Genomic DNA, 27,967 nt, shown 5'->3' on the forward strand with positions numbered 1-27,967 from the left:
TCATGATAACATAGATATTGGGGCTCTGTACGACATCAAGAATCAAAATGAATGATCACTTGTCAGAACTGTAACTTTTGCACATAAACTCACCGGCTGTTGCTCGTGGAGTCGGCGCTATGGTATCGGCGGAGTAGGTGACGTCATCCTCCTGCAGTGGACGAGAGGCTGCACCAGACCAAAGAAAGTTTGTAATAAAATAATAACAGACGCTGCTTTTATGTGGGTCTTCTTGCCCATCTTTTCATGCAAACAAAACACAGATTATTCCAAGTACTTTACGTCTTTCAATCAATTTCAATTTCTTTTTTTTATCTGTTTGTCAATTTTCTTAATTTTTTTTGTTAAACAAACATAAAACACAGAAAAGAACAAGACCAGGGAGCAAATAACAAATGCCAATAATAATCCTATGTCAGTCCAGTCCTTGATTTTCTGAGCCTTTTTTCCTGCTGCCATTAGTACGTTCCAAAAGTCTACGTTTATTGTGCTCAGGGCAGGAGTTTGAGCCGTTGCAACGCTACAAACTCCTTTTTATTACTATTGTGTTAGTGCAGGTGGTTTTTGTCCACGGGAGTAGGAAGTCAAACTTAAAATTGATTAGGTTGGTCTATTATTTTTAGTACGGGCTGAGTAATTGTTTGCCTGACCCGCCAGCCCCGCCCACATTCTGTTTGACTGCGTCTCGAGGGCGTCAAAATAAACTTTCCAGCATTTATCGCTCCAACCATCGCCGCTAATTTGTGTCACGTGTCTCTCAAATGCGGAAGACTTTGTGTCACGTGTCTCTCAAATGCGGAAGACTTTGTGTCACGTGTCTCTCAAATGCGGAAGACTTTGTGTCACGTGTCTCTCAAATGCGAAAGACGTCTCTCAAATATTTTCGGAACATTCAGAACAAAATATATAACTTCATTACCTCAGATTTACAGAGTTTAGTGCGTCGCTTGTTGACTCAGCAGAAGTCGGCGACGTTTCTCAGTCTGTGTTATTTTTGTCCTTTCCTCGTAATCCACCATGTTGGTTTGGACACGAACGGACAATGCGTTTGTCTGATTGGTTAATCCGCGCGTCAATCACTCCATTTGGAAATTGGCGCGACTGGGTTGGATCCCAGACCCTCAGGTTTTGTAAAGTAGTCTGTCAAAATGTGTTGGGAACGGCTGGTCAGGTCAAGTAAATGTAGCTTTCTGGTCCTATTCTATGTTTATGTTTTATAAATTCGTTCTGAAAAGGTTTTTAAAAATGACAACAACTAAAATGTACACGTTTATTTTGCATTTATGAAATTACAGGTGTTCGAAGCTAGTGGCAGACCCTCCACCATCAAGGTTACATAGTGCATCTTTAAATCATTTTGGCCAGAAAAAGGGAAGATGTTATTATGTTTACATCTGGATCGATTAATTGGCTTTTTATCACTCACGTTGATTTAACCACAGTCATTGTAAAGTTGTTTTTGCCGTGACGGAGTAGAAACGTTCTACAACACTTAGTCTGAAAGTTCTTCAATGGACTGTTTGTAGTTGTATTGACGAAGTGCTGTCTCAAACTCTTTAAAATGAGGACCAACTGTTTGTCTACAGTATATTTAACTCTGCTGACACTTCCTTGTTTCGCTGTGACACTTTCTTCCTTCCTTTTTTTTACACTCAATCACTCTATTTTTGCATAAGTGCGACAACTGTCTGAAGTACATTTGCCGACGCTGAATCTGTCCTTGAAAATACCATGAGTTCTTTATGTTTTATCCACACAATTAGGTGACATAAACTTCAAATTCTAAATCATATCGTGTCCAAACAGTTACACTTAGTTTCCCCAGAAATATGTTCTGCACTACAACGTCTGCAATATCATTTCGAACAATCTCTTAATTGAGTACACATTTTGGTCGCCATCTTTAGTTGGAATAAGACATCATTATGAAGTCATTTACAAGTCTTTTCCAGTTAATCTAATTCTGTGGAAGAGAAACATTGCTAAATTCAGATTATTGGGTCAGAATTGGCTCTGAACTCTTTGGACGTCGAGGCAAGTGACTTCCTCATTTTGGTGAGAACTTGTCTTTGCATTAATAAGAATAAATATAAACTTGTGAACATTCAACTATGTATCAAACGTTCCTGTTTTGAGTTTTGCAGATATACCGATAAGCCTGACAGTTTAAACGAAGACTGCTTCTCATGAATATATTTGTTTACAATTACATGCTGTTTTGTTTTTTACTTAAACATATCTGTATACTGTTACCTTGCTGCTTTTATTTAACACATATTATTATTTTAATCATATCAGACTTACACTTACGTTATTGATCCAAAGCGGAAACTACTTTCACACAACATAGCTCCTCAATTACAATATAAACATTGTTTTTAATAGCAAAGAAATTGTAAATTAAACTGGAAACAAACTTTAGAAAAAAGAAGCAAAGAATACAAGAAATGTGTCAAATCAGATATACAGGTATATCTATATATGTATGCATATGTATGCCAGTAATATAAGATCAAATATAAATAAATAGGCTATATGCAAGAGGTAGAAGTAGTCATGCAGTAGTCATGAGATGGGGGAGCGCCTGGTCCTGCCCCACCTCAAGTCCTTCACTTCCCCCCTGCTGGACCCCCTGTTGGACCCCCTGTTGGACCCCCTGCTGGACCCCCTGCTGGACCCCCTGCTGGACCCCCTGTTGGACCCCCTGTTGGACCCCCTGCTGGACCCCCTGCTGGACCCCCTGTTGGACTCCCTGTTGGACCCCCTGTTGGACCCCCTGTTGGACCCCCTGCTGGACCCCCTGCTGGACCCCCTGTTGGACCCCTGCTGGACCCCCTGCTGGACCCCTGCAGTTGGATTCATGAACACTTCTTAAACACTGTCACTTTAACTCCAATTTAATCACTCACTGCACTGTTCACTTTCTGCACTACATCTGTAAATTTAACTATACAATTTGTGTACATAATAAGCATATTTTTCATCCAATAGTAGATTTAAATTGTTTTTTTCTTTAATGCATGTCCTTTTTGATTTTATATATGTTGTTTTATGATTGTTCATTGTTTTATGTTGCACCGAATCTATTTTTATGAATTGTGTTTATTGGCAATGGCAATAAACCTTTTCTGATTCTGATTCTAGAGTGAGGTGATACTGCGCAAAGATGGAAATGGCAGCTTTGATATGACATAAGTTTATCATGGAACCATATCACCGGTCTAATTTACGTCGTTTTACATTGTGTTTTTGAGCTACTAGTCATCTAATATCCCTCATGGGTCAACAAAAGTCACATAAATTCAAGTCATCATTATATTTCAAAAATGTGTCGTGGTCTTTGAGGCAGGACGCTAACATTAGACTTAACCTATTTTTATGTTAAAGGTGCAAATCAAGTGTGAACTCTTGGTACTTTTTTTGTATCATTAAAACTGTGTTAGTGGCACTCTCAACCCTTTCATAACTGTATTGCACACGCGTGGAAAATAACACACACTTTTTCTCACTTTTTGATGCTTACTTTGCAAAGCGAGGCCCGTTATCACTGTTTTAATCTGTGTAGCACGGATGTGGAGCCTCAGAGTGACACCGTGAAGACAAACTTCAACTATTGCAGTTTGGGAGGCGTTTGCATAGCCATTTTTATTAGTTCATTTGCATTCATTATTATTTTTATCCGATAAGGCTTAATCTTGAAAGTGTGAATATTTGTAACTTTTGCCCATGAACTCACCGGCTGTTGCTCGTGGAGCCGGCGCTATGGTAACCGTGGCGTAAGTGACGTCATCCTCCTGCAGTGGACGAGAGCCTGCACCAATTTTCCCCCAATTTTTTTGTAAATAAATGAACAGAACATAATTACATGGAGAAAATATCAAATGCAAATAATAGTCCTGAGTCAGCCCAGTTCTTGATCGTTGGTGAGGTTTGTGTCCCGAGTACATAGTTAAAAAATTGGGTGGGATGCAATGTCAATTCAACGCTTTGAATAGAGGCAATTTGGATCCAACTGTAAAATATGATTGCTTTCCAGACACCACTGGTTTGAGGTGTAATACAAGTGCAATACAAAGGTGCAAGACCAGTTTTAGCAGCAATGTTAGAGGACATAGAGTCAGATATGTGAACTTCTATGTCATTATGCAACAAAGCAAAGTCCATTTCATTGCAATTTTGTTATGTCATGTGTTTTTTGCCCACGGGAGTAGGAAGCCAAACTTAGAATTGATTATTTCGGTCTATTATTTTTAATAGATTATTATTATTTTATTATTTTAGTTTGAGTAAATGTAAGCTTTCACTTTCAAATGTTCAAAAGAAATTGGCAGAATTTGCACTTTTTCTTATGTTAATAGTATTTGTTCCGCTTACCTTTGGTTTTAGAAGTCACTTTTCTGACCTCAGAGTAGGTGACATCATCCTCATTTTGACAGCTGGGATCTGAAACAAACGCACAAAACTAAAAAGTCAACAGTATTTACATGTTACAGATTGAAGCTACTGAATGACATAATCGATCCCCACGACACGCACCAACTTCACATGAACTTACTGTGGTTTTTGGCTCTCTTTTTGGCAAACTTTACATCGCTGTAAGTCACATCTATTGACATTTCAGCAGTGAGTCTCAAAGCAAAGTGAAGTATGAGAGCTGTTGAGCCTCACATTAACTTCCCGTCAAACACAGAGGGGTTTGGTCTCATCTTGTTCCTTAAAATGTTATCATTGTCAAACTTGAGTAAGAAAAAATGTTTTCACTTCCCTCAATCTATTTTTTTCTTTTTTACAGTTTAAACCTATTATGGGCAACCTGAAAAATATAGCCTGCTACTCAAGTAAGAGTGCTGTTACTTCCAAATAACAACACTCAAGTAGAAATATAAAGTAGTGCTCCAAGAAAAATTATAATAAAAATAGTTAAGTAGTATTTGGGGAAAATACAGTATATTCTTCAAGTAAGAGTACAAGTACATTTGAAAAGTTATTAATGTAACTATTTATTATTTGTTACAAGCCTACCTTCTTGCATGACTGGATTTGTTGATGTCATTGTAATATAGCAGTTATTGGGGAAAAAGGAAAAACATATTAAAAATAAAGCCTCCAAAATTTGGATAGAGAGAATAGAATTCTGTTTGTGAGGAAATGTTGGGGAGGGTAAATATAGGGAATTGTATGGTGGGATATTTTTGTATATGCCTTTATGTGTCTATGCAAAAATTGCATCTTGTTAAAGTCTATGATTTTCTCCTTTAATGTGTAGGTGGAATGTCAGCTGAATTATTCAATGGAAATACAAAGTTAAAATTATATTCTGATGTGGATGTATGATTAATGCCATACTGTGAACTATTACGGTTAAATACAGTGGTTCCAAAGTAAGGCCGTGGCTGCAGCGCCGCGGTGCGGTCAAATGGCCCAGCAGTTTCAGGAACCGCGTCACTGCCATGGTTAACCCTAACCCTAACCTTAACCCTAACCCTAACCCTAACCCTAACCCTAACCCTGACCCTAACCTTAACCTTAACCCTAACCTTAACCCTAACGCCTGACGGCATCAGCCCCAGGCTCCTTAAGTCCTGCGCAGATGAACTGTGTGGAGTTATGGAGCATGTCTTCAACATGAGCCTGAAGCTGAGGGTGGTACCACAGGTCTGGAAGACCTCCTGTTTGGTACCTGTGCCTAAGACACCGCGCGCCAAAGACCTCAACAGCTTCAGGCCGGTGGCTCTCACGTCCCATCTGATGAAGACACTGGAGCGGCTGGTCCTGGACCACCTCCGCTCCACCGTGAGCTCAGCCATGGACCCGCTGCAGTTTGCATATCGGTCTGGCATCGGAGTGGAGGACGCCGTCATCTCCCTGCTGCACCGCTCTCTCTCTCACCTAGAAAAGCCTGGCAGCTCTGTGAGGATCCTGTTCTTCGATCTTTCCAGCGCCTTCAACACCATCCAGCCGCTGCTCCTGAGGGACAAGCTGGAGACGGCTGGTGTGGAGTATGACCTGGCAGAGTGGATCCTGGACTACCTCACAGACCGACCCCAGTTTGTGAGAGCACAGGACTGTGTGTCTGACACTCGGACCTGCAGTGTGGGGGCGCCCCAGGGCACTGTCCTCTCGCCCTTTCTCTTCACCCTTTACACTGCAGACTTCAGACATGACACGGACAGCTGTGTCCTGCAGAAGTTCTCTGATGACTCTCCCATCATCGGACTCATCTCGGACGACGATGATGCGGAGTACAGAGGACTGGCGCAGGACTTTTTGGACTGGTGTCAGCGGAACCACCTCCTCATCAACGCTGGAAAGACCAAGGAGATGGTGGTGGATTTCCGCAGACGCCACCCCACTGCCTCTCACCAGTGAACATCCAGGGACGGGACATTGAGAGAGTGGATTCATACAAATACCTGGGTGTTCATCTGAACCACAAACTGGACTGGACTCATAACACAGACGCACTGTACAGGAAGAGCCAGAGTCGGCTCTACCTCCTGAGGAGACTCAGGTCTTTTGGAGTGGCAGGGCCACTCCTGAAGACCTTCTACGACTCTGTGGTGGCATCAGCCCTCCTGTACGGTGTGGCCTGCTGGAGCAGCAGCATCACAGAGACGGAGAGGAAGAGGCTGGACAGAGTCATCAAGAAGTCCAGCTCCGTCCTGGGCTGTGCTCTGGACTCGGTGCAGGAGGTGGGGGACAGAAGGGTCCTGGCTAGATTCACATCTATGCTGGACCATGAGTCTCACCCCCTGCAGGACACTCTCTCCGCTCTGGAGAGCAGCTTCAGCGAGAGACTGATCCACCCTCGCTGTGTGAAGGAGAGGTTTCGCAGGTCTTTCCTTCCTGCTGCTGTCAGACTTTATAACAAACACTGTTAGTCCTGAACACTCGCAATACTGACCTAACCTAATACTGATGTGCAATTCTGTCATATGTGCAATTGCTGTTGGAATTCATGTGCAATTACTGTGAAATTCATGTGCAATCTATGTGCCGTGTGACACATATTCATGTGCAATTACTGTTGTGATCACATGCAATGGTATTTATGTATTTATTTATTTGTCTATGGGAGTTTTTGTTTATAGGAGATCTTCTACTGAAAGTGTTTTTCAGACTTCCTATAAGCGATGTGATCTGTTCTTTTCTTCTGTATCTGCCTCTGTATCTACCTGCGTTGCACCAATGAAATTTCCCCATGTGGGACAATAAAGGATTATGTTATCTTAACCCTAACCCTAACCCTAACCCTAACCTTAAACCTAACCCTGACCCTAACCTTAACCCTAACCTTAACCCGGCGCGGTCAAATAGCGCAGCAGTTTCAGGAGCCGCGGCACAAAATAACATGGCAGTTTCGGCCGCGCGCCGCGGCTCTGTAGACACTCCCCCAAAGTAAAGGTTGAGTCACGCGGCATGAGCTGGAGGTCACGGCATGATCTCAAGTTTAAAAAAGTTAAGATCACACTGTATTTTGTCTTTTTTTAAATTTAAAACAAATATTTTCTGGTTATTTTTAAAAAATAAAAGCCCCAGTGTTTTGAGATTATATATTTATTTTTTCTTCTTACGCTACATTTACGTTGAACCCTTTACCCAATCATATCGCTTTGTTACATGACAGACTGGGATATTGACCAATAGAATTCCAATGTCTCACTGTGAGAGGCGGGGTTTAAGTGGCGTACGGCCTCCTATCGGTCCAACTCGGCTACGCTGTCTCCGGGAGGAAGGACCCAGCTCACGGGCAGAAAAGTTTTTTCCCCGCCGCTGTTCCGCTGCAGACATGGCCCCAAGCACGCAGCTCCAGGAGACCGTGGCCGATGTGAAAGAGGGCATCCGGGCCATCCTGCTCGGACCCCCGGGAGCAGGGAAAGGCACGCAGGTGAGGCGCTGTCTTTGGCTGTTAGCATTAGCTTCGTCTAGCTCTGGTTACATTGCAGCGCATGGTCAAGTCAGCGGCTAATGCTAAAAGCTAACGTTTCCCATATGTCAAACCTTGGGAATGAAGCTTTAGAAATCCTACGTCATTAGAGTGTCAATTCACATTTATCAATTATTAACCACAATCAGTTACACTAAGGATTCTAAGTCTGTATAACAAATGATGAGCATCCCTTTTGAATGTCCTGGTAGTTTGTTTATGTTGAGGAAGTACTGTTTTCTAGCCTCTTATTTGAGCTCCACAACAAGTATTACAACAAGTATTATCTGTGGTCAAGTATGTGATGTATCTGAAGATAAAAAGTATTTGTCCATTAAATACTAAAACTAATAATGCCTTAGTTGCCTTAATCAAAAAGGCGTGTCTGTCTCCTATTCAACAAACAATAATGTTAAATACAATAGTGCTTAATGCCTTTAAACCAAGCTCTGATATTCAAAACCATCTTGATTTTTCATATTTTGTGATATACTGTGGTTAATCCATCCCGGGTTTTTTTCCATTGAAATGACATTATTTAACCGCTCATTTTTGCCTCCGTTATGGAATTTGGAATGTATTTTTTCATTTACAAGCTTCTTAAAAGTCTTAGGAAGTATTTGTAATCGGTGCATTTTAGTAGGAAGTGTGTTTATAGCTTTTATTTGGCAGTTGCTTCGTTGAGAGGTCTAACGCTTTTTTCATTTTCATTTTTTTTGACAGGGGTACTTTGTTGATTTTGGCTGAAAAGTAAAGGCCTAATCCAGTTACATTGACATCATGGCATAGAGTGACCCACACTTTGCATTTGGAGATGATGAATTTGCATATACAACTTTATTAACACCTCTAAGTCTGCTCTGCGTTTGTTTGATCAACTTTCACTATTTTGTCTTAATACTTTCAGGTGGAGCTGCAACAATTCATCTGAATAATCGTGACCGGTCGACTCTTAAATTGTTGACTCTTCCAAACGTTGTTATTTGGAATATACCGACTCTAAAACACAAGTCAAAAGATGATTTTAAACAACAGCATTATTAAACAAACGCTGTAAAGAAATCGGCGTAATCCATTCGTCCAGGAGTGTTCTTTTTCTACAACATGGCTAAAATCAAATCAATCAAAACGTACCGGCGCTAAGATAAATCATTTGTCAAATACGTGACTTTTAAAAGCAAATGAGGCATTTGAAGTCATCTGAAGTCATCCTGCTTTTATAATAATAAATAATAAAACTGACACATTGCAGATTTAACTTCGTACTCGTTCTTAGTGCACAGACTTTGATATTTGTTTTAGCAGTGCTTGAACTAAACCTGTTTTCTTTGACCAACTGTTTTTGAAAATGTCACTTGACCACTTCTCTTTGGAAGTGGTTGTTACACACAAATCAGTGCCATAGGTGTTCCCTTGGGTGTGGTATTTACCGTTTATTTCAAGGATTACATTCATGCGCAAGAAGTGCTGTGAATACAACGCTTATCTTTATACATTTTCCATTGTTGCATCGCAATCCAATCAAAATCGCCGTTTGAATTACCGCTGCAAGTATTTTTTAATCTATACAAAATCTTCACTTATTAAGTACCGTATTTTCCTGAGTATAAGTCACACCAGCCAAAAAATGCATAATAGAGAAGAAAAAAACATGTTTAAGTTGCACTGGAGTATGAAATGCAGTTGCAAGTGTGAAAATAACAAATACTATCACATATAAGTTGCTTCGGAGTATAAGTATAAAAGTGTAAATGTAAGTAGAAGTCGCACCCTGGCAAAAAAGGTGTATAGTCCGGCAAATATGGTAGAAAAGTTGCTAACCTTGTTCTGAAATACATGATATTCTTGTTTTAGTGTTTGCTCCTGGATGTGTGTTTAAATGTGACCGTCGAACAGAATCCGACGATTAAAACTCTAATTGCAATTGCAGTTGTAGATATTTTGCCCGAATCTTTTAGCCCTGGTTCAGTGTTTAAAAGAGTCAAACGCCTGATGCCGGACAGAGGAGCTTTAACACGTTAAATACACTTCCCTTTAGGCTTTGTACGTCGCGTGTGTTTGTAATTGTTGGTCGCTAAACTAAACTCTGCGGATGTGTCCAGGCTCAGACTCACACAGACGTTTGGGGTCATGACCTGAACCTGTTCAGACTGGACTGGAGCAGGTTCTGCATTAAACACTGGCCGTTCTAGATTTCACTTCATTTGAGAAAGATGTCACAACATATTTGCCACGTAGATGGTTTAAATTAGTGAAGCGCTTTTGTACTTGTGATATTTATCTTGATATGTTGAAGCCAGCTCCAGCTCGTGTTGTAAATCCAACATTTTTCTTTTTGCTGCCTTTATTTCCCAGTGTACATTATTTACAGGACTAGATAGGGGAATACTTTTTATTGTTTTTTAAATTATTTTTGTATTTTTTTCATTATTTTCTTTTAAAAATATTGTCTCTTTCATTTTTTGCTATTTATTTTTGTTAGCAATACATTGTAGGGTTAACCCTAACTCTTGATGGTGTTTTGCCAGTGTCTTGATGGTGTTTTGCCAGTGTCTTGATGGTGTTTTGCCAGTGTCTTGATGGTGTTTTGCCAGTGTCTTGATGGTGTTTTGCCAGTGTCTTGATGGTGTTTTGCCAGTGTCTTGATGGTGTTTTGCCAGTGTCTTGCCAGTGTTTCTGTGGATGGTGTCTTGACGGTGTTTCTGTGGATGGTGTCTTGACGGTGTTTCTGTGGATGGTGTCTTGACGGTGTTTGAATTTATGGTGTTTCTATGGATGGTGTTTCTATGGACGGTGCCTTGCCGGTGTTTGTATGGATGGTGTCTTGATGGTGTCTTTCATGGTTGCAGGCCCCTCGTCTGGCAGAGCGGTTCTGCGTGTGTCATTTGGCCACAGGAGACATGCTGCGGGCGATGGTGGCGACAGGCTCCGAGCTCGGCAAACGGCTCAAATCGACGATGGACGCCGGGAAACTGGTAACACCGCTGCCCTCTACTGTTACACTGGGAGAACTGGGACATTAGCAGATGTTTGTGTTACTTAAACGTCAGACTTCTTTATTTCTTAATGGTCCTACATTATGCTAAAGTGTTACTTGGCCGTGTAAATTCAAAGTCTCACATTTGATCATTTGCACGGAAGTCATTTTTAAAAGCTTGAATATTGCATTTAATTGGGCGTTTTTAAGTGCTAAAATGTCAAGAAAGTGTAAAAGACCATTTAAACGGCTCAAGATAGTTTTATTATTACTCTATATGTATAAAGAAATGCATTAAGATTCACATTTTGAGTTTTGTGTGTCGCTGTAGGTGAGTGATGAGATGGTGGTGGAGCTCATAGAGAAGAACCTGGACACGCCCCCCTGCAGCAAAGGATTTCTATTGGACGGATTTCCGCGAACGGTCAAACAGGCCGAGATGGTGCGTCATGTGTCCAAACAGCACAACACAGACTCAAAACATTCACTCTAACAGCTCCTTTAGGACTCTTATTCCAGTATTAAAAGTGACACTTGCAACACTTTTTAATATCGTAAATGTTCTATGTATTTTCAGCTCCACCAAAAGTCAGATTTCACTTACATTTTCACATATTTTAGATTTTTTTTATGAGCGGACAATATGTTTATCTTTGTCTTTACAATAGAGTTGGTTTGGATGTTTTATGTGTAAAAAAAATGAGGCTTTTATAGCACCACATTAAACGCATACAGCGAGTGCCTTCAAGTGGCCGCTAGTGTGTACTGCAGTTGGTTTGTCTCCCTCAAAACAGATTTAAACAAATAATTTATGACTAACTACGACTAAAATCAACTGTAACAATAGTCTTCTACCACGTACGTTTTATTTTGTTATTTTACACGCATTATTGCTACTGTAAATGTTTATTTTGTCATCCTAACTGGGTTTTCCTCGTTACATTTTGATTTTTGATTTATTGGTTGCAATTTTTGCCAAACTAACACATTTGGAACGGTAAATTAGAAAATATTCATATCCATTTGTTCTGGCTTCGTTGTTCTATAGTGTTAATTTAAAATGACTAAAGAGAAAAGTAAACTACTCCAGACCACCCGTCATGTGGCGTCTAACATTTCTAAGATCAATTCCATGACCTTTATTATCTAGTGTTTTTTCTAATGGAGGATAACGAGTGTTTCTCCGTTTTCAGCTCGATGACCTTTTGGACAAGCGGCAGGAGAATCTGGACTCTGTGGTGGAGTTTTCCGTGGACGATTCTCTGTTGGTTCGCAGGATCTGTGGCAGGTACGATTCTGCATGTCCAAAATGTGTTTACTTTGATGACAAAATTGCGAGCTAAAGTCCAAAACTTGTAACGCGCTTCGCAGAAAAGGCCGGAAGTTGTTTCTCGTTTAATCAAGTGTCACAGCGCCACAAAGTTGGAATTTAGATTTGATTCATTAAGAAAAACATGTTGGTGGTTAGAGACGTTTGAGCGTTTACACCTGGGACAAAGTGAGGCTTTTGCAATTTTAGAATTTAAGAGTTTTTGTCAGTTTTTATTTAATGTGCCAAACAACAAAACAGTTTTATGATCATTTAAAAGTAAATCTTCTGTGTGTGCGCTTTGAAGACTGCCCATTTCCTTGGATTTTCTTGTTTAGGCCATTTTAAATTCACTCTCTTATTTTCCTCATGAACTAATTGACACTTCCTCTTCACTGAGCTGCTGATATCGATCCAGTTTAATAAAAGTATCACAGCGTAAAGCCTACGGGAAGCACTTTACTTTACAGCTCAGCGATGCCCTGGATATAACATGGAAACTGGAACCGTCATTCTCTTATTTCTTGGTAATATGATTCATCCGAACGCTAAACTTAACCCAGACGAGGGCTGAACGCTTATCACGATAAAACGCACATTTCTGTATTTTAATCACTTCTCAAACAAATACAAGGCGTGTGTCAGTTGCATTTGGCAGTTCCACGTTGTAAAGACTATGGCGGAAAAGGCAAATCCATTTCTATTTTGTACAAATGTTAGATTAAATGTCACTTATACGTACGATAAGTCGCACCAGCCAAAAAATGCATAATAGAGAAGATAAAAACATAAGTTGCACTGGAGTATGAAATGTGGTTGCAAGTGTGAAAATAACAAATAATATCACATAAGTCGCTCTGGAGTATAAGTATAAGTATATGTCGCACCCCGGACAAAACTATGAAAAAAAAGATGCGACTTAAGTTAGATGCGACGATAGGCCTAAAGTATTATTTGTCGTATTAGTGCGTCGTTTATTTTGTTTTAAGCTACGGGGGATGAAATTGGACTACGGAAGGCCACTTTTTATTCATGGGAAACACTGGGTCTAAATTACAGATTTTTATGTAACAAGATTGTCATGTTTCTTCTCACAAATGTCCACATCCTTATGCGTCCACACTGTTCCTGTCTTAAGTTGTACAAGGACAGTCTGTGTGTGTGTGTTTCTGTGCGTCTGGGTTGTGCATCCGCAGTGAGTCACTCTGAGTACATTTGTCCACTGTCCTCGCGCCCTCGTCTCGACCTCGTCCTCCACTTACCCGTGTACCTTCCGTTTTTCTTTCTTTTCATCGCCAGGCTGATCCACCAGCCCAGCGGCCGCTCCTACCACGAGGAGTTCAACCCGCCCAAACAGCCCATGAAAGACGACGTGAGTATGTTCGATATATCGGGCCGTTTGCGCCGCTGCTGCTGCCACCTGCTGGAGGCTGCGCGAACACGGCTATTTTCAACCCATGACGCAGTTGGATGTAAATTGAGGACAGACCGAGCGAAGACAGGATTTATTTAAATGTGTTACTGTGGAAATAAGATGCGCGGTAGGTATTTTATGGATCTGATGAGTGCAAAGCTGGATCGCAGGATTCAAATTAACTAAACATAGATATGATTTTCCATATTCAGCGATTCTTTAAGTGACTGTGAGCGTTGGTTTGATTTTCTAATCTAAATACACTAATAGTATAGTCAAAAACTGATATACTATTTCAGGTTTTCATTATAGATAAAATAAGAACACAAGTACACGTCAACTAAACATCACAAAAAACAAACTCACGGCGCATTTAGATAAAGTCCCATTTAGTCTCGACAAATTTGTCCATTTCCAAATTAAGTCCAAATGTTTCAGATTTTCATAAACGATGCACCTAATTTGAAAATGCTCTTATTGATTTATTACTTTGTAGAAATGATTAAGCTAGAGCTGGGTTGAAATAGTCGATTTTCCGATTTTTAATCGATTCACATATTAATGACCGATTATCGATTCGTAGTCCAAAGATCGATTTTTTTTTTTTTTTTTTTTTTTTTTTTTTTTAAATTATTATTATTTTTAATTCAAATTATTTTCTACATTTCCCTCAGTGAACTTCACTCTACCTTCAAGAAAGATAATTCAGGACTCCTGGATTATCTTTCTTGAAGGTAGATTGACCCTTAACCTTTTCATCAGTCTTCCATCCATCAGTAACTACCAATACTCGGTTTAATATTGATATAATACTAGTTTTAATATGTTGCTTCTCTACACAGTCATGAATAGAAGGAAACGGTTCAAATACATTTTTAATAACATTAACTCCCGGATTGAATCGAAATCGAATCGGAAATCAGATCGAAATCGGAGCGAATCGGATGGGATCTGAGAAATCCGAAAAAAACCGATTTTGAAACGTAAAAATCGGAATCAAATCGATTCTTGAAATTTGAATCGAAACCTAGCTCTAGATTAAGCACAGTGCTACAAGGTGACTTTAATTAACACACGCGCATGTCTTTTAAAGTTAAAGGCGGTATGGACGATTTGTCGGCGATTTGAGAACTCAGGTGGAAGTGCGCATGCCACTCCCCCGTGTGGACTGATACAACACACACGTGCGTTTGTTTATTAGCGCAACGGAGCGCATCGCATCTCTCGTCTCCCGTAGATTTCTGTCCACTTCTGAGTCAGCTCGAACTGTCTTTCTCCGTCTTCATTTTGCCCCGTACACTGAGGGAACTATATTATGATAGATCCATGCGCTTAGGCACACGGAAACGTGGGGAAGAACCGCACGCGGCTGCAGGTGAGCGGTAGGTGCGTTTTATGATTGATACGTGGCAGAACAAATGATTTATCCACGCCACGAGGAAATATGATAAAAAATTTGCTGGAAAAAAATCGTCCATACCACCTTTAATATTTTAGACTTTGGCTAACATTCTTAACCAACAATTAAGAATGATGAATATTTGTGGATAAACTGACGGTGCGTGTTAATCTACTGCTACCTTCAGTTTTTTTAATAAGAGCTGTTGCCATGGGGATCGCGGCGGCATTAATCTTCACTTTGCCCCCAAAACGTTCTTGTCGTTCCATGGGCGGAGCATTCATTTATTTTATTTCTTAGCAAATGCTTATTTTCGACAATGAACTTTACTTTTTTGGAGTTAGTTTTAGCTAAACATCAATTCACTCCTTTGTTTGGTTGATTATGTAGTTTTTAAAAGTTTCAAATGTACAATAGAAATCACTGCTTTCTAGTCAACTAATAAAACACTAATTTCAGCTTTGGATGTTAGACGCTTAAAGAATTGTGTCCTATTTTATTCACGGTGAGCAGAACACAGATTTATTGAACTAACATACTTCCTACACAGAGCAGCAACAGGTCTGGCTGCGGGACAAGTCGAATCCTGACAGTTTCGTTGGTCCACATCGTCGTGTCAGTAATCTGCTGCTGATTTAACGGTGGAAAAGAAGCCGTTTAATTATCCGCGTCTGTAATTACCTCTCCGGGGCCGTCATCTGTCATCGCGTTCATCCTGGGAGCGGCTCGTTCTGACGGGGCTCGGCTTCTCACAAACGACAAGGCACAGACTTAAAACCCCAATCAAACCTTTTAATTTGAGCTCTTTTTATATTTTACCTGACACATGCTAGATAAATAAATCGGGGCAGTGTTATTGACATTCTCTGCAAATGTATCTGAAATGCAGCGATTATTACTTTTGATTCTTTTTGCTTTGAAAGTATAATGTAAAGAGTTGTTAGAGGGCTTTATTGTTTACGTGGAGGTGTAATTTACAGATTATAATCCTCAACTATAGCCACATCTAGTTCTTCTTTCATGGCGGATACTTATTTTACTTTGACCCAGATCAACGGTTGGATGTATGAATGCAGGGCTTATCTATAAACATATTTTTCACTACAAACGTGTCTTTTCATGGCCTAGGCCCATTATATCTTCATATTCTTTTACTACACCCTCTTTTGTGTCTTGTTTGGGAAATGGGACAATGGAGCAGGTGGCGTGATGGCAATCTGACCTTTTGTGGTCAGTCGTTACCAAAACATGATACTTTGTTTTTCACTTCCTTTAAAAAATAAAAATCAGGTCTTTCGTCAGAAGAAAGTTCAATTTAAACTGTTTGTGTTGGTCCAAACGTATTCCTCACTTTCCTAACGTGTTCTGAGTGTCATAATAATTCACTGCTACGAGTTTGTTAACCCTTTCGGAGATAATTTTGTCATCACAACACTAATAACGAGCGCACTTCTAGAATAGAAACGCTTTATAATTTGGCGCAGGCGGCACACAGCGGTCTCATTTTGACGGTAGACATAGAACAAATCTGTTACAGCCCATTTAAGATTTGTAAGATGTTGTATTTGTTTAAAGTTTAGCGTACGCCAAGTTTCATGCGTGGAGAAGAAACACCGCTGGTTTTTCTAAGGCTTTTTTTGAGCCATAAACACATAAAATGCATGATGTTGAAGTGCAGTGTTGGCTTATAAAGTCCATGCCAAAAATGTATAACCTCTATGGCAACGAGCAGGTGGCCAAAGTCCCACATGAGAAGTTATAGAGCACCTTTAAAACGGTTTAAGAAGATGCACGCGAGCAGCAGGACGAGAAGTATCCGCAGGGAAAGTGAGTCTGATCAAGTCACCGGTTAATAATGAGGCTAGATCCTTGTCCTGACCCGGTTTTAAATAGATTCTTTATTTACAGACATTGATTAGTGAAGATCAAGTTCTCATTATTTAGTTACAAACAACAGTGAGATTATCCAAACGTCAGGAGGCAGAGCTGAAGATGTTTCTGGGGTTAGTGCTGCAGGAAAACGAGCCCTACAGAAGACCCGACTGGAGATTTGTGGATGAAAAGAAAGCGGACAGGAAGTTGGATCATGTGAGAAAAGGGTATCGATCACAATTCTCTTAATACTTTTTTTTAATTGAAATTTTTAATAACAGACATTTCACGCAAGAAAAATCGTTGTTCTCCCCCCAAAAATGAGAGAAACTATTCCAAACCACAGTTTTACAGGCAGAATTAGCTGATTTGCTAATGAAATGACTAGATCTTTGTTTGATTTAAGTGATAAAAATTACCCAGACCTCACTCAAAGTACTCTTTCAAACCTAAAGTATACAGTTACATGCGGTTATGTCTACAAAATCCTTTCCTTCACTGACATTTATTTGGCAATACATAGTTTGTATGGCTGTACCAGATTATTTCTTGTAGTAGAATAAAATCTGTTTTACCCCAGCACAGATTTGTAAAAGCGACTCTTGGGGTTAAAATGAGACCGCCGTGTGCGATCTACCGTATTTTCTGGACTATAAGTCGCACCAGCCAAAAATTGCATAATAGAGGAGAAAAAAAAACATCTATAAATTACACTGTAGTATGAAATGCGGTTGCAAGTGTGAAAATAACAAATATCACATAAGTCGCTCCGGAGTACACGTATACAAGTATAAATATAAGTCGTACCCCGGCCAAAACTATGAAAAAAGATGCGACTTCCAGAAAATACGGTAATCATTTTTTCTATCACTGAATAATTAGGATGCTAGGAAAGTGACTAAAGTGTTTTAAATGGGACTAGTTCTGTGTTTAAGTCTGTAAACACCAGCTCCAGCACGTGCATCTTGACCCCGTGCGTTCCCTTGCGCCCTCAGGTGACCGGCGAGCCTCTGATGCGCCGCAGTGACGACAACGAGACCACCCTACGCTCTCGCCTGGACGCGTACCACCGGCAGACGGTCCCCCTGGTGCAGTACTACAGCGCCCGCGGCATCCACACGGCCGTCGACGCCGCGCAGAAGCCCGCCGTGGTGTTCGCCTCCATCGTCGCCGCCTTCACCGCCGTCAAGGACTCTCGCGCCGCCGCCTGTAATGACCTCGTGTCCTTCGTTTGACACGTTCTTCTGTTTGTGGTGGTGGTGGTGGTTACTGTGGCGTGAGGCAACAATATCAACCATTAACAGAATTTAGAATTGTCAAAAATAGTTTGTTCAAGTTAAAAAGTCAAGGAAAAAAATATACAGTTTTGTCAATTTGAATCAAAATTTAATATTATTTGGGGTAGTTATTGATATTCATTAAAATACATTATTAGGACAGGAAGTTAGGCCTTTTTGAGAGTCATTGCTCTATATCAGAACTAATATTTCGCATGACAATACTAAATTACAACTATTTGTGTTGAAAATTACCTATTGTCTACAAATATTGAAAAATTATTATAGAAGTAATTTTTGTTATTTTGAGTCAACGGTTGTAAAATTTTTTTTTTTTTATTTCTTTGAGACTTAAACAGTTGTACTCCGGTTGTACTGTGCGTTTTCCGCTGTACAACTTGTTTTTGATCCATTATGTCTTGGTTTATTGCCCTGACAATGTACAAACAAACAGTAAATGGTTCATTTCAAGTCGACACAAATCCTAAATCAAACTAATTGATTAAAAAAAGCACATTTCAGCAGCTGCCTTTCACAAGAATATTGACTTTAGTTCAGTATTGTGTGCCTTTTGTCTCTTGGATGAATAACTCGTCTTTCTCACAATCCGTTTGATTACTTAGATACTTAGTTTGTCACTCAAATCTAAAATGTAGTTAAAATGTAATGCAGAATCTAAGTTATCCAGCCTTTTCTAAAATTACAGAATAATTGAGAGTTGTTTTTACCCTTGGCAAAGTCTAAAGTGCAGAAACGCTGATGTCTAAATGGGGTCAGTGTGATGTTAGCACAAACACGCTTTTCATATTTCAGTTCCATTTCAGGAGCCAATGGCTAGACAGATTATACACAAATGTTTAAATGTTATTTGGGTTCATAAAGTCACTATATTAATCGAGTGTGTAGTCCTGTGTGTTAATACCATTGTTTTTGCCACTCTTATGAGACAATATTTCACACACATTTAATCTGCACAGACTGAGAGGCAATTGATTCATTTCATGTGTATATATCCCCAGTAAATACAGAGATATTTGTCCTAAACCAAGACAAAACATCTCATTTTCAATCTCATATAACCGACTCTACTAGAGAATTCTAACCTGACCTCGATGTCTAAGGTCTTTGAAAGTTATGATGTCATGTTGTGCGCCTTTAAACAAACTGCAAGTTCGGCAATATGTTGTGAATGTAAAGAATTATAATATATCTTTTAAGTTAAAGTTGTTGATCTGTGCTGGATTTCTCACAGGGACTGATTGCGTTTTATTTTTAAATATATATTGAAGAAAAGATCAGCGATGTACATGTGATCTTTTACTAGATTAATTTTGCGTAAGGTGACATCACGTTCAGTATGTCCCAATAGTCTCGAAACTGAAACTCTTAACAACTTTTTCCAAACAAAAGTAGTAAATTGAACAAACTACAAAGATATAATGTAGAAGTCTTCTTTTTTTTTCTTGTGTTTTTAATATCTTTTTGGGTTGTTTCCTGGCTTCTTGTCTCACTTTTCTGTTCCCTCGTTCCTCTTGGTGGTAGAAACCAGGATTAAATGTTAATTTGCTTCAGAAACTCTCGTATTTAAGTATCTAGTTTACTTGTATTACTTGAAGCCCACTGTTCTTCGAGCTATTATCAAATGTCAACCCCGTGCTAAACTTAAAGATGCACTGTGTAACTTTCTTGGTGGAACGTGCGCTGCCAGCTTGTATCCATGGAGATGTTAAATGTAACCCTGGTAAAAAAACGCTGCCTTGATCTCTCTCTCTCTCTCTCCCACTTGCGCGGTCCCTAGCACACTCGTTCTCTCCCGTAAACGTCATTGCGTCGTCATCACTTTGTGCATGAGTCAGTCACGTGACGGTGCGCAGCCAAACAGCTGTATGTAATCAGTGAATCAAAGCAGCTAATGACATGCCGGTTGAGGAAAATCGGGGAACGCTACAGGAGCCAACTGCCAGGCCAGATCTACCAATTCAGTGTGTTTTACTAAACGTTTGAAACCGGCCCGCGATGGCGAGCTAGACCCTGAGCCGAACAGAGCCAGACTGAACTCTAGGCAGCAAGCCTACAGCCTTACCACCAGTCCGGACTCTACGACAGGAACTCCACCTGCTCTGGTTGGGCCGGTAGGAGGCTCCTGTAGCCACCCTTCTTTTTGTTTGTTCAACAAACTCTTTCAACTTGCACCACTGCTCGTGGTTCGTGGACATTCTCACACACTTCCCCCTGCCCATGGACAATTTGCACCAACACACGTGTCAGCGTGAAACACGCTGAAACCTCATGAACTTTCCCTCTTGGACAATATCTTTGATAATAATAATAATTCTTCTATTGTAAATAATTGAATGGCCATTCCATGTATGTTTAAATATTGTTTGTCTCACTAAATATATGGTACCAACACGCATTCTGCATTCAGTCTTAATCTTCACCCCAGCTCCAGCAGCCGAACTATAGAACTTTCTGATTTTAGCCCAAACCATTAATTTTACTGATATATAAATATACATATATTCTGACAAAGCTCCTTGTATCTGAAATACATGCTACATCTTGGCGAGCTAGCCAGGAGCTGGGTTGTATGATAATTAAGTCGGAATAACATAACCTCTAATAAGTCTCATTTAACCTCATCTATCCAACTTGCAATGGATATTTTTCAAAACCTCGGGATTAAAATCCCTAACGCAGTTTTAGTAGATGCTGCAGTCGAGCATAGTTTTGCGGAAGTCCTTCCTTGAGCAATATGGAGATTTAAATTGCAATGAAATTATTGACTGTAAGGAATCTGTGTTTCATCAATTGCTAGTTGTCGAACACGTGTCAAGACTGTCTGTAGCCAAATTAGCTTCAATCCTACAGTATACATTCATTTCTGAGGAAGGAAATAAGTTTCATATTCAAGATTTGTCTGATATATATTTATCAAAGTTGGGTAGCTTAAAGACCGATGCCTATTTGTCTGATTTGCAGAAAATAGCTAAAATGTCTGGGAAAGACTATGAAATTGTTCTTGGAGAAATTAAACCAGTTTCTTCTAACCCGAAACCTGGTTTTTGCTTCCGCTGTGAGTAAGATGGACACATTAGACCACAATTTGATGCTAATCCAAACCCGGCATTGGTTTGTGCAAAGCGCAAGCAATTTCAAGATAAGCAGCAAACCTGAAAAAAAAACACTTCTGGACATTTAAACTAACTGCTGTTTCTGATGTGGGACTCCCAGGAACTGAGCAGGACCTACCTCATCCCTCAAAGACTGAATTTTCTGCCCATTGTGCTGAGCTCCACTCAAGCTCAAGGAATAGGGTCCCAAAAGGACTTGTTGGATCCAGATGTACAGCGGAGATAACTATCAATGGTCGACAAAGTTCCTGTCTTCTGGATACTGGCTCACAAGTAACCACAATACCTGTATCATTTTATAACAAACACCTGTCATTTCAACCTGTGCAGTCAATACAGGATTTACTTGAAATTGAAGTTGCAGCGAGGCAGAATGTTCCCCATCTTGGTTACATACAGACTACAATGACATTTCCTAAAGACTTTGTTGGCAGTACCATCACCATCCCAACATTGGCACTCATTGTTCCGGATGTAAACCCAGGACTGTCGACCTCAATCCTTATTGGCATGAACACTCTCGAGACCCTCTATTGTAATTTCCAGCGAGTTTCAAGTGAAAACTTTTCTTTCCAACCCCAGTTCTTTGGCTATCGTGCTGTGCTACAAACTCTCAAAGTGACCTACCATCAAACCGGAGGTGATTACCTTGGAGTTGTAACCCTCCACAGCAAAACACCTGTTCTCGTTCCGGCTGGTCACACTGTCGTTCTTGAAGGCTCTGCTAAATCTTCAGGGCCAGCTTGTCAGTATGCTGTCGTTCAACATCCGGTTTCAGGCCTGCCGGGTGGTTTGTGCGTTAGCAGCTGTCTAGTCGCCCTGCCAGCTCGTTTTCCTCACAAATTTCCAGTTATTGTGAGAAATAAGTCTGAGCAAGATACCTTCATACCACCACTGACCATCGTAGCAGAACTTGGAGCATATGACTTTATTATCTCTTGAGCGCCATGTGACTACTTCATCAGCACAAGAGAACAGGGGCAACCTGCTGGACTTCAATTTTGGAGAATCACCATTACCACCAGAGTGGAAAGAGAGTCAAAACCAAGTTACGGACCATGTCTGATGTATTCTCACATCATGACTTGGATTTTGGTTGCACACATCACGTCAAACATATTAATCTGCATGACAATACTCCGGTCAAGCACCGAGCAAGACCAATTCACCCTCAGGATATAGAGGCAGTCCGCAACCATCTGCTAGATCTTCTTGACACCGGTGTTATACGAGAATCAGAATCACCTTTTTCATCACCAATTGTTGTTGTTGTCAAAAAGACAATGGAGACATAAGACTTTGCATTGACTACCGCAAGCTCAACATACAAACTGTCAAAGATGCCTACGCACTACCTAACTTGGAAGAACAATTTTCAGCACTTAACGGATCCAAATGGTTTTCAGTCCTAGACCTCAAGTCGGGCTATTACCAAATTGAAATGAATGAAGAGATAAACCGAAAACAGCATTCGTCACACCGTTCAGATTCTGGGAATTCAACAGAATGCCGCGGGGGGTAACTAACGCACCCTCCACTTTTCAAAGACTGATGGAGAAGTGTATGGGTGAGCTTCACTTGAAGGACGTCCTAGTGTTTTTGGATGACCTGATCATTTTCTCCGATACACTAGAGGAGCATGAGCGTCGACTGCTGAGGGTGCTGAGCCGTTTACAAGATTATGGACTTAAACTGTCACCTGAAAAATGCAAATTCTTTCAAACATCTCTCAAATACTTGGGACATATTGTTTCAGAAAAAGGAATTGAGACTGACCCTGACAAAGTATCTGCACTAAAATCCTGGCCAAATCCAACTAATCTAAAAACTTTACACTCTTTCCTAGGATTTGCCGGCTATTATCGTCTCATCAAGGGATACTCTGCCATTGCCAAACCCCTCAATGACTTGACCCGCGGATATTCATCCACTCGCAAGGACTCCAAACCCCAACAGTTTGATCCAAAACAACCGTTCGGTTCAAGGTGGGGGCCTGAATGCCAGCATGCCTTCACGACCCTGGTTGAGAAACTCACCACTGCACCAGTTCTAGGATTTGCAGATCCAAAACAACCTTATATCCTTCACACCGATGCCAGCACAACAGGACTGGGTGCAGCACTTTATCAAGAGCAAGATGGGAAACCGAGGGCTATTGCTTATGCAAGCAGAGGGTTATCAGCTAGTGAAAGCAGATATCCAGCACACAAGCTTGAATTTTTAGCACTTAAATGGAGTGTTACTGAAAAATTCCAAGATCATTTGTATGGTGCTAATTTTACGGTAGTGACGGATAAGATAAGATATTCCTTTATTGTCCCACATGGGGAAATTTCATTGGTGCAACGCAAGTAGATCCAGAGGTAGATACAGAAGAACAGATCACTTATAGGAAGTCTGAAAAACACTTTCAGTAGATCTCCTATAAATAAATAAAAACTCCCATATAATAACCCCCTTACCTACATTCTGACCTCGGCCAAGCTGGATGCAACCAGTCATCGGTGATTGGCTGCACTTTCTACATTTTCATTCAAATTACAGTACAGACCCGGAAGACACAACATGGACGCCGATGGACTCTCCCGCCGTTCACATGAAGAGTCTTCCCATGCCATATCCGATCAAGAATTCCTCAGCCGGTTTACAGAGCAACATACTCCAGGTCCCGGAGATGCCATTCTAACGCCCAACGTGGTTGACACAATTTGTCTGAGCTGCCTACTACGCACTGAAACATCAAACGCATTGATTGAGTCTCCGTCCATCACAGCTGATGCTGTCCCTGAAGACTACATGGATAATCATGGACTGCCAGTAGTTCCGGCGTTATCCAATTCTGAGCTTCGGGACAAGCAGATGGCAGACTCAACTCTTCGTGAAGTTATCCACCAGATGGAGACTGGAGAGAAGGTTCCTCCTACGGCTAGGGAGGAGTCACCTGACATTTATTTGCTATTAAGAGAACTCAGTAAGTTGGAACTGATCGATGGCATCCTTTACAGAAAGCGACAGAACAATGAGCAACCGTCTTACCAGCTCGTCTTGGCTGAGGAACTTCGTTTTGCAGTATTAGAGTTTACATGACGACATGGGTCACATGGGAATCGAGCCAGTCAATCAAGACAAACCTCAACCTCACTCACAATATGTTCAAAACCTCAAGTCTCGATTAAAAGAAAGCTATAGCATTGCCTCAAAAAACGCTGCAAAAGCCGCAGAAAAGAACAAGACAAAGTCATACCTTCGAAGCTGGAAGCGGGAGACCGTGTTCTTGTGCGCAGTGTGCGGTTGAGAGGAAAGCACAAGCTTAGTGATAAGTGGGAACAGGACATCTACGTTGTGGTTAAACAAGTTGGAGACCTGCCAGTCTACGTAGTAAAATCAGAGCGTCACGAGGGTTCCACTCGCACCCTTCAGAGACCTCCTTTTATCATGTAGTTTTCTTCCTGCTATCGATGAATCTTCTATTGGAACCAGTCCTGTAAAAAACCCGTCAGCAATGCCAACTTCCACTTACCTCTGACGACTCAGACAATGACTCCATGCATGAATTTACACCCAGTTTGGTTCCATGCCCAGTAAGGTTCCAGAGAGAGACTGTCACTTAAGTTCCCAATTCTTTGTCTCCATGTGTTTCCCAACCGTGCCTTGCTCCAGAGCCCTTACCTGCTATTGAGCCAATCCCTATCTCCAACGTTCCGCCAGAGTCTACACCTGAACACTTACCTGCAGAGGACACTTGTTTACCTCTGAGAGCCAACTTGACTGAACCCTCAGTAGAACTACCTGAAGAGAACCTGCCGGACGTTTCACACAGTGAGGAGGCGGAAGACTGTCAATGAGCCCAACATCGCTGAGCTACCAAACTTTGATCCAAATTCAACCATAGAACCTGAACTTGAAACGGTCCCTAGACGTTCTGGTCGCCAAAGAGTACAACCTAATAGGCTACATTACAGTTCGCTAGATAACCCAATCTCTGCTGTTCAACCGTTGTTGCATAGTTTATCTGATATTTTACATCCAAAACTTACCACCATTTCTCCTGTTCAGGAGGTTTAGTATGCAACGGGACGTGCATAGATTTGAGGGGGGAGGATGCAACCCTGGTAAAAAACGCTGCCTTGATCTCTCTCTCTCTCTCTCCCACTTGCGCGGTCCCTAGCACACTCGTTCTCTCCCGTAAACGTCATTGCGTCGTCATCACTTTGTGCATGAGTCAGTCGCGTGACGGTGCGCAGCCAAACAGCTGTATATAATCAGGGAATCAAAGCAGCTAATGACATGCCGGTTGAGGAAAATCGGGGAAAGCTACAGGAGCCAACTGCCAGGCCAGATCTACCAATTCAGTGTGTTTTACTAAACGTTTGAAACCGGCCCGCGATGGCGAGCTAGACCCTGAGCCGAACAGAGCCAGACTGAACTCTAGGCAGCAAGCCTACAGCCTTACCACCAGTCCGGACTCTACGACAGGAACTCCACCTGCTCTGGTTGGGCCGGTAGGAGGCTCCTGTAGCCACCCTTCTTTTTGTTTGTTCAACAAACTCTTTCAACTTGCACCACTGCTCGTGGTTCGTGGACATTCTCACACACTTCCCCCTGCCCATGGACAATTTGCACCAACACACGTGTCAGCGTGAAACACGCTGAAACCTCATGAACTTTCCCTCTTGGACAATATCTTTGATAATAATAATTCTTCTGTTGTAAATAATTGAATGGCCATTCCATGTTTTAAATATTGTTTGTTGCACTAAATATATGGTACCAACACGCATTCTGCATTCAGTCTTAATCTTCACCCCAGCTCCAGCAGCCGAACTATAGAACTTTCTGATTTTAGCCCAAACCATAAATTTTACTGATATATCAATTGACATATATTCTGACAAAGCTGCTTGTATCTGAAATACATGCTACATAAAGCTTTGCCAGGAACAGTCCAAAGTCTGTCATTAAACACATCCATCTTGCGTTTATTCAATTTCAAGCGTTTTTATTGCCAAAGAAAAAAAGCCTCCTTATTATGAGCAGGTTGGCCTTTCCACAGACCTGGCTTGTAACCCGACCTTTCGACACCACCTGCCTGTCTCCATGGCAATGGATTAGTTTAGTGCAATGCTGTGGAGCAAGGCAAAGCAATGATATCCCCCTCATGCAGAAGTATGAGGAAATCAGAATGATGATAATTATTCAAAATGGCAAGATTACGAGTTATTCTTTTAGCTTTCACTTTCTTTTGATGTCCTCTGCTCCCGTTTGCTCCTGGTGCAGAGCTCATTGCTGACTCCTTGTATGCAGCCTGAGTCTCTGTGCGTTCAATGTCCCTGAATACAAATGTGCAGCGTCTCTAGAGGCCAAAGACATCGAAACAGACGCAGTTGTTCAGCAAATTTCAACAATGAATTCAACTAATGACATTGTTACATGAGGCATTTCCTAAATAGACTTTACCCTCTGAACTCCATGACTTTTTTATTTGTCAAATGATCAGAATGTGTTTAATTGAAACGTACATCACTCTGAGGAGTTTATTGCTTTGAAACCTTTGACACTTTGATCATGCTGCGATCACACACACAACGTCAAAACAGAACTAAACTGGGATTTATGTTACAATTATCCTGAGTTTAGTCCTGGTTTGGACTTGCTTTGGGCCTTGTTCTAGTTCAGATTCTGTACCAATTTGTGCAGTGTGTGGTGCGGACCCGGAACTAAGGGTGCAGTCACACTTGCAGAAACGCCACATTCAAATTGGGACTAAACTAGGACTAAACCGTGAACTAAACATGGACTAGAACAGGACCAAATCAAGTCTACATTAGAATTAAACCGGCTCAAACTGGGACCAGGGCCAAACGTGTGAACGCGCAACTAAATCGGGACTAGATTAGGACCAGATTAGGACCAAACCAGGTCCAAACCAGGACCAAACCAGGACCAAACCAGGACCAAACCAGGACCAAACCAGGACCAAACCAGGACCAAACCTTAAATTGCCAGAAATGTCAGTTTCCAGATGGTAGAATGTGAAACTCGACACACTCGGACGGGGAAAAGTGTCAGTATTCCTTTATGTGGCATTTTTTTAAAGGAAATATCTCATTGTATGCAGTGTTAATCACATTTTTTAACCTTTCCGTCAAACCACATCCCAAATGAGCATTCTATATGAACTTCTCATTGCATATAATGTCATGTGAAAATGCTAGTTGTAAACCTGATCTGCTAATGACTTGTTATTAAAGTATTCTCTCCCTCCCTCCCTCCCTCTCTCCTCCTTTCTCCTTTTGTGTTTCAGCAAATTGAGTCCAGATCTGCTCCCAGGACTAGACTTGGACCCGGATCAGACCTGGACTCACAGGCAGGACAGACGGAGGCGGAGACGGAGGGAGAGACACTAAATCCTCGTAGTTTACAGAGCTCGACTTACAGTGAGCCTCATAAATGTGACCGTGTTTTCCACTGTCCATTGTACCAGCATCGCTACAGTCATGAAACTTCAAATAAATATGCTTTTCTATTACAATTTGTGTTTGGTGTTTTTCAACGAAACAATGACAATTATGACCATTGTCTTGCTCATTGGCTGATGATAATAACTGTGTTTCAGGAATAGATTTTTGTTCTGGTGGACGGTCCGCCACCTTCTTGT

At 41.1% G+C, this 27,967-nt stretch overlaps 1 protein-coding gene across 2 annotated transcripts; it reads left to right on the top strand.

Moving 5' to 3' along the window:
* Positions 1-7,734: 7,734 nt before the first annotated feature.
* On the top strand, positions 7,735-27,794 carry ak2 (adenylate kinase 2). Of its 2 annotated transcripts, XM_072451399.1 has the most exons (7): positions 7,735-7,888; positions 10,777-10,902; positions 11,236-11,346; positions 12,098-12,192; positions 13,513-13,585; positions 17,894-18,107; positions 27,614-27,794. In XM_072451399.1, the coding sequence occupies exons 1-7, from the start codon at positions 7,790-7,792 to the stop codon at positions 27,619-27,621; spliced, it is 726 nt and encodes a 241-aa protein (XP_072307500.1). In that variant the 5' UTR covers positions 7,735-7,789; the 3' UTR covers positions 27,622-27,794. The 2 variants fall into 2 exon arrangements, with proteins under 2 accessions (XP_072307500.1, XP_072307499.1); XM_072451398.1 differs by lacking the exon at positions 27,614-27,794 and having other exon boundaries at positions 17,894-18,148.
* The last annotated feature ends 173 nt before the right edge of the window (positions 27,795-27,967 follow it).

This window comes from Eucyclogobius newberryi, unplaced genomic scaffold (genome assembly GCF_026437365.1).
Source record: "Eucyclogobius newberryi isolate DKJ021-1_F unplaced genomic scaffold, fEucNew1.0.hap1 SCAF_186, whole genome shotgun sequence".
Lineage (NCBI taxonomy): Eukaryota > Metazoa > Chordata > Actinopteri > Gobiiformes > Gobiidae > Eucyclogobius > Eucyclogobius newberryi.

Coding starts and splice junctions, on each gene's coding strand:
- ak2 (XM_072451398.1), top strand. CDS start 7,790: ATGGCCCCAAGCACGCAGCTCCAGGAGACCGTGGCCGATGTGAAAGAG. Junction 10,903..11,235: donor CGATGGACGCCGGGAAACTG/GTAACACCGCTG, acceptor GTGTCGCTGTAG/GTGAGTGATGAGATGGTGGT. Junction 12,193..13,512: donor GTTCGCAGGATCTGTGGCAG/GTACGATTCTGC, acceptor TTTCATCGCCAG/GCTGATCCACCAGCCCAGCG.